The 11,296-nt window shown below is 43.7% G+C and overlaps 1 protein-coding gene across 1 annotated transcript; it reads left to right on the top strand.

Moving 5' to 3' along the window:
* Nucleotides 1-498: 498 nt before the first annotated feature.
* Nucleotides 499-5,477, top strand: LOC134644736 (interferon-inducible GTPase 5-like). Its single transcript, XM_063497776.2, has 3 exons — nucleotides 499-708; nucleotides 1,533-2,097; nucleotides 4,840-5,477. The coding sequence occupies exons 1-3, from the start codon at nucleotides 499-501 to the stop codon at nucleotides 5,475-5,477; spliced, it is 1,413 nt and encodes a 470-aa protein (XP_063353846.2).
* Nucleotides 5,478-11,296: the final 5,819 nt, after the last annotated feature.

Genomic DNA, 11,296 nt, shown 5'->3' with positions numbered 1-11,296 from the left:
ACCTGGCTCCTTTATCACATGGTGCGAGCAGAATCATCTGCAGCTCAATGTGACAAACACGAAAAAATTGATTGTGGAAATAAGGAGGACCAGGAAAGCTGTGTGTAACCCTGGAGAGTTACTAAGGGTTTCAGAGGTTGCATTCACTGTTAAGTTTTATTGAGTAAAATTATTTTGTTGAGAGGGAATTGAATAGCAGGTGTTTGTGATGTCCAGATGTTCTTTGAGGTGTACAAGGGGGAAGCACAGCCTACTTGGGTTTACTGTGAAGCAGCTACGTTGATCAGGAAAAAGGGAGAAGTCAACTCTTCCAAGTGGCTAACGTGGTTGATTTTCCTTATTCGGATTGTATGGAGGAAACAAACTCTCTGGCAATTGTTGTTAACCTGAGAAGAGTTTTGTTATTGCTCGGATTCTTCTGGGTGAGTTAACTTGTTATGAGCAAGAACAAAGGAGGAGATAGAAGCCACTGACATCAGGACAAGTAAGCTCCTGACCATGCATGGAGGGTTTCATCCCAAGTCCAGCACCCTGAGGCTGTACGCTAAGCAGAAGGAAGGAGTCCGGGGACTGGTGAGTGTCAGCACCACAGTTCTGGATGAAGTAACAAACATCCGCAAGTACATCAGGAAGATGGCTCCAACCGACCGTGTGCTGAGTGAATACCTCAGGCAGCAGAAACCCAAGAAACCGGAACTCGATGGGGATGTGTGTGTGTGTGTGTGTGTGTGTGTGTGTGTGTGTGTGTGTGTATATATATATGTGTGTGTACATATATAAAAAAAAAAAAAAAAACACCCATCTCGCCCCTGCGGGCGGTTTATCCTTCAAGCTCGGGTCCTCTACCAGAGGCCTGGGAGCTTGAGGGTCCTGCGCAGTATCTTAGCTGTTCCCAGGACTGCGCTCTTCTGGACAGAGATCTCCGATGTTGTTCCCGGGATCTGCTGGAGCCACTCGCCTAGCTTGGGAGTCACCGCACCTAGTGCTCCGATTACCACGGGGACCACCGTTACCTTCACCCTCCACATCCTCTCGAGCTCTTCTCTGAGCCCTTGGTATTTCTCCAGCTTCTCGTGTTCCTTCTTCCTGATATTGCTGTCATTCGGAACCGCTACATCGATCACTACGGCCGTCTTCTCCTGTTTGTCTACCACCACTATGTCCGGTTGGTTAGCCACCACCATTTTGTCCGTCTGTATCTGGAAGTCCCACAGGATCTTAGCTCGGTCATTCTCCATCACCCTTGGGGGCGTCTCCCATTTTGACCTCGGGACTTCCAGGTTATACTCGGCACAGATGTTCCTGTACACTATGCCGGCCACTTGGTTATGGTGTTCCATGTATGCCCTGCCTGCTAGCATCTTGCACCCTGCTGTTATGTGCTGGATTGTCTCTAGGGCATCTTTACACAGCATTACATATATATATATATATATATATATATATATACACACACACACTAAAGGATCATATACACGCTGTAGTTGCAGAAAATGCACTGATTCTTATACTTTTTCTTTTTGTATTTAAAGATGAACATGGAGGATCCAAATGATTCATTTCCAGAGGAAATTGCTGCGGTTAAAGAAGACCTGGAAAACAACGACACTGCTGCAGCAGCTGCAAAGATTCAAGAATATTTAGACAAGCAAAATAATGTTCCACTAAATATCGCCATCACAGGGGAGTCTGGAGCTGGTAAATCCACCTTTATTAATGCCTTCAGAGGGCTGTCCAATGACGATGAGGGAGCTGCTCCTACTGGTGTTACAGAAACCACCGTGGTGGTTAAAGAATACTCCCATCCAAACTACCCCAATGTTACTTTATGGGATCTTCCTGGAGTTGGTACCCCAAATTTTCCATCTGACACGTACCTGAAGCTTGTTGGATTTGAGAAGTTTGACTTCTTCATCATCATCTCAGACACTCGCTTCAGAGAAAATGACATTAAACTGGCAAAGGAGATTCAGAGGATGAAGAAAAAGTTCTACTTTGTTCGCTCAAAGATTGACAACGATATAAATGCAGAGAAAAGAAAGAGAGACTTCAATCCAGAGATGGCTCTCGTAAAAATGAGGGAAGACTGCATTGGAGGTGAGTGTCGTATGAAATCCTTTATCACTAAGTGAGATTAATTTGTTTGTCCATCGTATCATACGCTGCACTGCAGAAAAAACAGTGTTGGGTGTAATGCGTTACTAAGTAACGCGTTACTGTAATTAAAATACTTTTCCACTGAAAAAGTAGAGTAACTAATTACTGTTCATTTTTAGGTATTTTAATTACAGTTACTTACAATGTACTTGCGTTACATTGTAAAATAATTAAACTCGCTGAATATCATTATTTAATTTCATTAATTTATCTTCTAAACGTAGAAGTAAACTCTGCCGCTTTAACATCGCTGTAGTGCAGCTGCACGTCATTTCGCGCCAGTTTGCTGCATAGTCGTATTCTACAGCGGAAGATGTCGGACTCGGCTGAAGCGAGTGGCTGTTTTATAACATGGACATATTCCCGTCTCTTCACTTTTCTGAAACAAGCAGACAAGAACATTACAGTAATATGTAAGCTATGTGCTGGGGAGAAAAAACTATCGGCTGCTGCTAATAGCGCCAGTAATCTACTGAAGCGCCTGACACAGAGCATAGACGAACACTTCTGACTGATTCTTGTTCATCATCCATGGATAACACCGCGGCAACTCCTGCTAAGCAGCAAAACTTGATTTTACTTCAGCAGCACAGAAAGCATCTGAAGGTGAGCTTAAAAAATGACTGCAGGCTACATAGCTGGACTGGCCATCGGGCATACCGGGCATTTGCCGGTGATTTTTCGTTTTTATGGGCCGATGGGGTTTTTTTTCTTCGTTTTTTTCCGTAGCAGTATAAACACTGAAAGGTGGTGGATTGGCCAGATGAAGGGAGATGTGTAAAAATAACTCAATTGTTTGGTGGTGCCTATTGCGGAGCTTCCACTGATTCAGCAACATTAGCAAGTGGTGGAGGCCAGCAGATGCAACACGCTGGCAGGTGGATGACGGAAAGGCAGGAGGAGCAGAGACCCGAGGCGGTGAACTGAACTTCAGGTAAGAAGTTATGACCTGCAGTCTATCTGGGTCAGATATAAACCAAGTTTAGGTGGAGTTTATTTTCGTTATGCTGACTTTTTACAGTCAGTTACAATAACTCGTTTCTATACTGCTGGGCGGATGATATGATATTATTGATGTTGAACTTGTTTTATCTTATTTATAAGGTTAGTTATTAGAGTTTCCAACCGTCCTGTAAAAAACGGAATCGTCTCGTATTCAGAGAAAATATTGCGCGTTTCGTATTGAGGTGAAAAGGAACACAGTTTGTCCCGTATTTCAGCTACAATGAAAAAGACACAAAGCTGGAGTTATTCTGTGTCTTTGCTGCACAGCTGCCTCTTCTCCTCTCATTCTCTCCCCCTCCCTCTCCTGTTTCTACTTCAATCATGAAACTGATCAGTGATCAGCTGATCGGCATCTGATGTAAAATGTATAGAAATCCATTATTGTACATAGTATTTTTTTTAGGGTCCCATCATAATTTCTTCAGAAGTAGCTAAGTACTGTATATGATGCCAGTATTTTCCCACATTTTCTAGATACTGTACCAGTACTGTGTGTGAAATGCCATCAAAAAGTCAATTAAGTTTTTCTTTCTCATCTGTCTTTCTGTCTCCTTTCACTTTTTAAAGGTTGCCGTGTTAGAAAAAATATTTTGCCCTGCCATGCTGTTTATTGATGTGGTAAATGAATGGTTTATGAAAATATATCTAAATCTGTCATCAGTAATCAGTAATGATCATGTCTCACCTCTAGTCTTCTCCGTCTTAATTTCAGGTTTTCACCATGTGTTGTAGATAGTTCAGGAGGTTAACTCGACCAAGCAGTCTACTTTCAGGTACTGTTTAGAATACCAGAATAGGGAGGATGGTGAAGGTTTAAGTTTATTAGACTGATACATATATACCAACAAGACAGTGTACATCACTGTGACAACAGCGTTTGTTTTCATTCAAAGGCTTTATGGTTTTTCCTATAATACCTGGCGGGCTGGTCTCTAGTCAAAATGCCCGGGCCGATTTTTTGTCCCAGTCCAGCCCTGCCAGGCTACATTGTGGAACAGATGCTACCGCTGCGTACTGTAGAGTGTCCATCTTTAAAAAAGTGTATTTATTATTTAAAGAGTTTAATTTCTATTGTTTGTCCACTCAAGGTTTATATGGATTTTAAGAAGTATTTAGTTAAATACTTATGTAGTAATTAAGTTACTTTTCTGACACCGTAATTAGATAAGTATTTTAAATACAATATTGACTAAGTAATTAGTAATAGTAATTAATTACTTTTTTAAAGTAACTTACCCAACACTGAGAAAAAAACACAGAGATTTCAATGCAGAATCGACTCTGGTAAGTTTAGCTATTGCTCACAGGCAGAAGCTCTTTTTAAAGTTTGTTTTCTGTATTAACACTGAACAACACCCAACAGATTACAATAATAAACTAAAAATCACATCAAACAACTGAATTCAGCCTGGTTTGCATCCTAATCTACAGCCTCTGTGTCTCGTTTCTAAAATCTGAACTTTATTATTGGGTTCTTTTTTCACTGAGCCACAGTGAGGTGTGCAGGATCATTTGTTTCTATCATTTGTTAATTTTGCAAACTGAATATTAAAGTCACATTGTACATGTGCTTGCTCTTTTTTCCCCCACACATGGTTTATGTAAATACCATTTTACTAATCTTACTGATTCTCAATCATAAACTCTGAATCTTGTTGTGTCTCTTTAATAACTCAGGTCTTCAGGGACAAAGCATCGAGTCTCCACAGGTGTTCCTGGTGTCCAGCTTTGAGCTCCACCTGTACGATTTCTCTCTCTTACATCAGACCTTAGAGAGAGAACTTCCTGCACACAAGAGAGATGCTCTGCTGTTTGCCATGCCCAACATCAACCTGGAGATCATCAACAAGAAGAAAGAAGCTTTCCAGTCTAAAATAAAATACTGGGCTACTCTGTCTGCAGCTGTAGCAGGGGCTCCAGTTCCTGGAGTTTCCATTTGTATGGACCTGTCCATGATGGTTAATGTAGTCATAGATTATGTAGTTGGATTTGGGCTTAATAAGCCATCACTGCAGAAACTCTCTGCCAGCTCAGGTGTGCCCTACACTGAGCTGCTTGATGTCCTTAAATCACCACTGGCTGCAGTAAAAATAACCAAAGAGCTCCTCCTGAAGCTGTTGTCCCAAATGGCCAGCACAGCTGCACTGATGGCGCTAGAGGAAGGATCCAGGTGGATTCCATTAATAGGAATCCCTCTGGCTATGGGCCTCTCCTTCACCACAACCTACAGAGCTCTGAATTATTTCCTCACTGAGCTCGCTGATGATGCTCAGAGGGTGTTTAAAAGGGCTCTGGGTCTAAACACCTCAGTCTGATATTATAAATGGAAACTTCTTTAATGATTCTAGGATAGGCAAAAAAACAAGGTCTTGATCTTTTTCAAAGTAGACTGAATTAAATTCACCAGACATCGATTGCATAAATTATAACCGAGGCTTGTAGTATAGAGTTGTTCCTCTGATCAGAGCAGAAACAACAGCTTAACTCACACTCAAACTTTCCATCACATCAACACAGGAACTATTGTGATCTTATTATTCAGACATGAACTGTGTATAATGTAGAAGAGCTGCTGAATCATTGCAATGATGTGTTTCTTTGTTCTTTGTGTTGTTGTTATTGTCAGCACTAGAGTGTGATGAGACAGATTGTTTTGTTATCACATCATAGCATCCAGCAGAATAAATACCAGCTATTAAAGAGTGTTTGATGTAACGTGATGAGCAGAGGTGTGTAGAACAGAAACTGCTCTGTGGTCTTTGAGTCCTGATGATTGTAGATTGTGATGAGTGTTCACTGCCCTCCAGCGGTCACAGTGAGGAACTACAACACAAATAATACAGATGTGACTGCATGTTCATCAATGTTATTCCTGCTTGCTTATAATAAATAATGTTATTGATAAAGATATTAACATTAATTGTTATTAGTAGTAGTAGTAGTATCTGATTTTGATGAAACAATAGATTATCTTGGGTGGACAGAATATTAGAAACACTAGTCTGACCGTTCTTACCTACAAAAGACTTGAGCTTTTTCTGTCCTAATGTAGCAAAATAAAACATTTTTGAAAGTCTGCTGCTGCAATTAATCATTTCATTCTTTCAAAGCTAATTGGTTTTTAGATATTTGGTCTATAGACAAATTAAGAAGCAGTGGAAGAATCTCTGGTTTTCTCTCATTAAATTGCAGAAGAATTTGTCCAAAGGGTCATCAATAAATGCACTCATACTTTCACCCAACACGTTCTCATCACAGCATGTAATAAACCAACACTATGTGACAAATCGTCGGTATGTTACACGTACAGAGGCATGAGAGCAGGTTGGAATGAATCTATAAATGTAAGGTGAGGGTTAAAGTCGGGGGTGGATGTAGAAGGGCGGCATGTTCCTCCCTAAAATGATTTCTTGCCTCCTCTAGTTCCACCCTAGTTTGGCATATAACTGTGTTGTTTATTAAAATAAGGTAGCATTAACACTTTGAGTGCAGCTACAGTTAACACTGAATATAAATTCTAAAACTGAATATATTGCATACTGTTTTTGTTCATGACAGCTTAGATTTCTGACATTTAGTGTAAATTTAAGCAACAATTTGATTTTTTTCTAACAAAAACGTGTCAAACTTAAGTTAGACTTTGCTTGTAGCTAAACCTGTCACGATCTTGGGTCTTATGACCCAGCGTTTTGAGTTTTAGTTTATTTTGGTGTTTATAGTGTATGTTTAAGCTCATTAAGTTATTCGAGTTCATTTGTTTATTTTATTCCCCTTGTGTTTTCAACCCCTGTTAAGTCTCCCTTGCCCTTCATGTGTTTCATGTCTGTTTGTCTTATGTTGCCAAGTTCATGTTGTCATCTCCATCTCATTATGTTTCCTGTTTTATTTTGAAAGAGGTCCCGGTTCCTGTGTTATTTGTGTTTAGTTTTATGTTTCTCCTGTGATGTGGTTAGGTTCATGTGTGTCAGCTGTTTCCATGTGTTGCCATTCCCCCTGATTACCTCATGTGTCTATTTAAGTCCTCTGACTTCTTTTGTTCAGTGTTGCGTCCTCCCTCATAGCTGTGTGATTCTCCCTGTGTTTTCTTGTATGATTTACGGTGTCTGGCTCAGTGACCTCAGGATCTTGTTTCTATGTTTATCAGATGATGTGGCTTTGTTGGTTTCACTGAGAAACAATCTCCAACATTGGGGCAGTTTGCAATCAAGTGTGTGTCACACACTTGATTGCAAACTGAGAGAGAATCAGTACCTCAGAGTCCAAATCCAAGGTCCTCATTTGGAAACGGGTCAACTGCCCACTTTGGGTCAGGAACAAATTCCCAAGTGGATGATTTTAAGATTTTAATTGTCTCATGATCCAATTGGTGAGTGAGCGGAGTGGGGGATGGATTGGTGCGACATTGGTACGATGCAGATTCTGCACCGGTCTATTGTTTCATGTTTTTTATCCGTGGATTCAGAGCTCTGATACACTGTGCTATAATTCTGTCTCTCCTGTTGGTATTTTACTGTAAGCAGGACTTTCTTCCACCATCCACTGTGAAATGCTGCTGTGTTTGAGCCCACCTGGAGTGTTTGTCCTTGTTTTACCTCCTGAGACACAGTATAGAAATGCCCATCACCCTTTGAGACAGGTGATATTTACTGATTGAGTTCTTATTTTTAAATGAACAAAGCTTGGTGTCTTGAACTTCAGGTGATGTGCTCATTTGTTCCCCCAACCCTACTGTGATGGCACTCCACCCCCCTTTGCTTTGATTACCAGTCTGGTATTACAGGTACTGCACTGCAGTGGTTTCTAGAGTCCTCTTCATACACTGAGGTCAATTATGGAGTTCGACAGGGTTCAGTGCTAGGACCAATTCTGTTTACATTATACATGCTTCCCTTAGACCAGGGGTGGGCAATTCCAGGCCCCGAGGGCCGGTGTCCCTGCAGGTTTTAGATCTCACCTTGGGTCAACACACCTGAATCACATGATTAGTTCGTTACCAGGCCTCTGGAGAACATCAGGACATGTTGAGGAGATAATTTAGCCATTTAAATCAGCTGTGTTGGTTCAAGGACACATGTAAAACCTGCAGGGACACCGGCCCTCGGTGCCCACCCTGCCTTAGACAGTATCATTAGAAGACAGCATACATTTTCAATGCTATGCAGATGACACCCAGCTCTATCTGTCCATGAAGCCAGATGTGGCAGAGGTGTGGCCCCTGGCTCAGCTGCAGGGTGGTCCAGTGAGCTCAAGGAGCAGTGCCAGGGTGGTTGGTGGGACAGGTGTGTGGTGTTTCATTAATGAGCTCTCTCTCTTCCTTTATGATTTAGTGAGGCCGGAGAGGAGTGTTGGAGTTCAGCTGGAAATCTGCACGCGTGGGTCCCGAACCAAAGTCGAGAAAGAAACCTTCAGTAGTGTGCCCTCATCCACTCTAATCCATCCGTTTTAGGGTGGAGCCTTTAGTTATCGACCCGAGGCAAAGGCTTAGTCACTAAAGAAGTTAAAGAACCATGTGAAGCAAAGCAGATGAAAAACATCCACAACACACTTTCAGTCTCTTAATCACAAAGAGGAAGTCCACCAAATCATCAAGCACTTGAAGCAGACACTGGAAAATCAACTGCCACTCCACAGACCTGTACATGAAGCAAACTGGTAACAGCTGTTTTATATTAAAGTTTGTGAATTCATACAAACCCTCTCTTACGCTGACTCAGCACGGAGCATCATGTACTCTAATTTCATGAGAATACATTTGGAGTCTGTCACATGAGTGTAGTGGGAGCCATCCTGAATGCTACCAGTCACATTAATTTGTCCTCTTTACAATGTCCACTGGCATTTTTAAGTGTGCTACTAAAAAGCAGCAAAAGCATCCATGAAACACATGAAAAATCACTTTGTGAAAAATGATTTTGTTTTTCAACCAACTTTACTGTTGCTCCCTCGTTCTTCCTGTACAAGCTCATTGTCCTCTCTCTCACCATCCTCCTCACTCAACTTGAATTAGAAATGGTGGAAATGGTGGGCCCCGGTCCGGATGGGCCTGGGCCCCCTTGCCCTGGTGGGTTCCAGAGTGTGGGGGTGCCTACTGGGGTCAGCGGGGGAGCTGGCCCCAGGGAGCGGCCGCTTGCCCCTCCCTTTCTTCCCTCCCCATCCTCAGCTACCTCCCTCTTCCCGCTCTACCACACCCACCCACACACGCAGGGCTTGGGGTGCAGATATGTCACCAGGGTGCAGGGGAGGCACTCCCCCTCTGTCCCCTTCTGGCCACCTGTGCCTCAATTTTATTCTGCAACCTAGACATCCACATTACTCACACTCTCACATAACACTTACATATAGGGCCTTGGGGGTGGGCACGTTTTACAGCATCCAGAGGATGGTCGGTGTATTCCAACCCTCCTCTGGCGCTGGTGCCCTACCCTCAATTTTAATGCATATAGACACTGAGGGTTTCCGGGAGGAGCCGTGCTGCTCTCTGGCAGGAAGCACCATGCCCTCCTGTGTTTTAAATGCACTTTACAACAGCACACAGCAACACTACATATGAGCGGGCAGAGGGAGGTTTGGGGTCTTCACTCACCCCGGTTCTGTTAGCCGTCAGGGCTGGGGGGCTGGGAGGAGGTGCTGGCCGTCAGATTGGGGTCTGGGATGCGGGGCCTCCCTGCTACTGCAGATAAGGAGGCGGTCCGCTTGCCTCCACCCCCAGAGAGAAGGGCTACACCTCCTGGGTTTAGGTGCGGCTTGCCCCTCTGGGGGCGGGGGTACCTGGACCTGGGATATAGAGTATGTTTGGGGAGTGTGATTGTCTGTGCAGTGTCTATTTGTGTCTGTCTACACGTTGGGTAAGTGCCGAGTATTTGGTTGTGTATATGGGGGTGGGAATGCACGTTTGAGTCTGCGTGTGCCTGTTCGTCTGTGTCTATATGTCAAGTTGGGCCTTAGATTCGACCTCTCTGGGAACATCTCAGGCCCTCCAAAGTACGGAGGCCTATCTCCCCTCACCACACTCTCTGCCGGTGGCTGATGCCCTCAGACGTTGGTGTGCTGGTGGTTCTTGTGGGGCTGGGCGCTCATGTATGTACCGGCTCATTCCTGGTGGCCTCTGCTCTGGCTGCTGGGTGACCTCTCGTTTGGGGCTCTACTCAGCTCTTCCCAGGAGGGTGGCATGGTTGCCACCCTTTGGTGGTCCTCCTTGGGTCCTCGTACTCTGGGGCCTCTGGATGTCTGGGACCTGGATCTCCTCCATACCTGCTTCATGCCCTGGGGGACGGGGCTTTGGCTCCCCACACTCCCTAGCAGATAGTTACATGGAGAAACCTTTGGAATACAAGCGTGCTTATCCACACAGGTGTACACACAGGTGTACACACGGGTGTTCACAGACACAAACTACACCTTTCTTGGCTGCTACCTCACAGCACATTGTGCGCTGTCTATCTTGCGTGCTGCACAATAACATGTAATATCTAGTATCTACTGTTATCTACTGCTAGCTAGTTTATTGTGATGGTGCTGTATTTATTATGTTGCTCTTTTTTGTTTGTTTGTTTTCTCTTCTGTTTTTTTTCTCCATACAGGTGATCAGAATCAGAATCAGAATCAGAAAGGGTTTTATTGCCAAATGTTGAGCAGGTTTACAACATTAGGAAATTGCTGCGGTACTTAGTGCAAACATACTGTTATACAACTCTTAAATAGACATAAAAATAAGAATTAAAAGTGCTAAGAGGATAGATATGTACATGAGTGCAGGTGGTGATCAGTGCCAAAGATGGAATGATGCAGTGAACACAGTGTAGGGTCATGTGTTAGTGGTGGGAACAGTCATATGGTTATTGTTCATGAGTCCAACAGCAGAGGGGAAGAAACTGTTCTTATGGCGAGAGGTTCTGGTGCGAATGGACCGGAGCCTCCTGCCTGAGGGGAGCAGGTCAAACAGACTGTGTCCAGGGTGAGAAGGGTCAGCTGTGATCCGAGCTGCACGCCCCAGTGTCCTGGAGGTGTACAGGTCCTGCAGAGATGGGAGTTTGCAGCCAATCACCTTCTCAGCAGAGCGCACAACACACTGCAGTCTCTGTTTGTCCCTGATAGTGGCTCCAGCGTACCACACGGTGATGGAGGAGGTGAGGAT

The sequence above is a fragment of the Pelmatolapia mariae genome, linkage group LG16_19 (assembly GCF_036321145.2).
Source record: "Pelmatolapia mariae isolate MD_Pm_ZW linkage group LG16_19, Pm_UMD_F_2, whole genome shotgun sequence".
Taxonomy (NCBI): Eukaryota; Metazoa; Chordata; class Actinopteri; order Cichliformes; family Cichlidae; genus Pelmatolapia; species Pelmatolapia mariae.
This window is presented reverse-complemented; position numbering and strand designations above follow the sequence as displayed.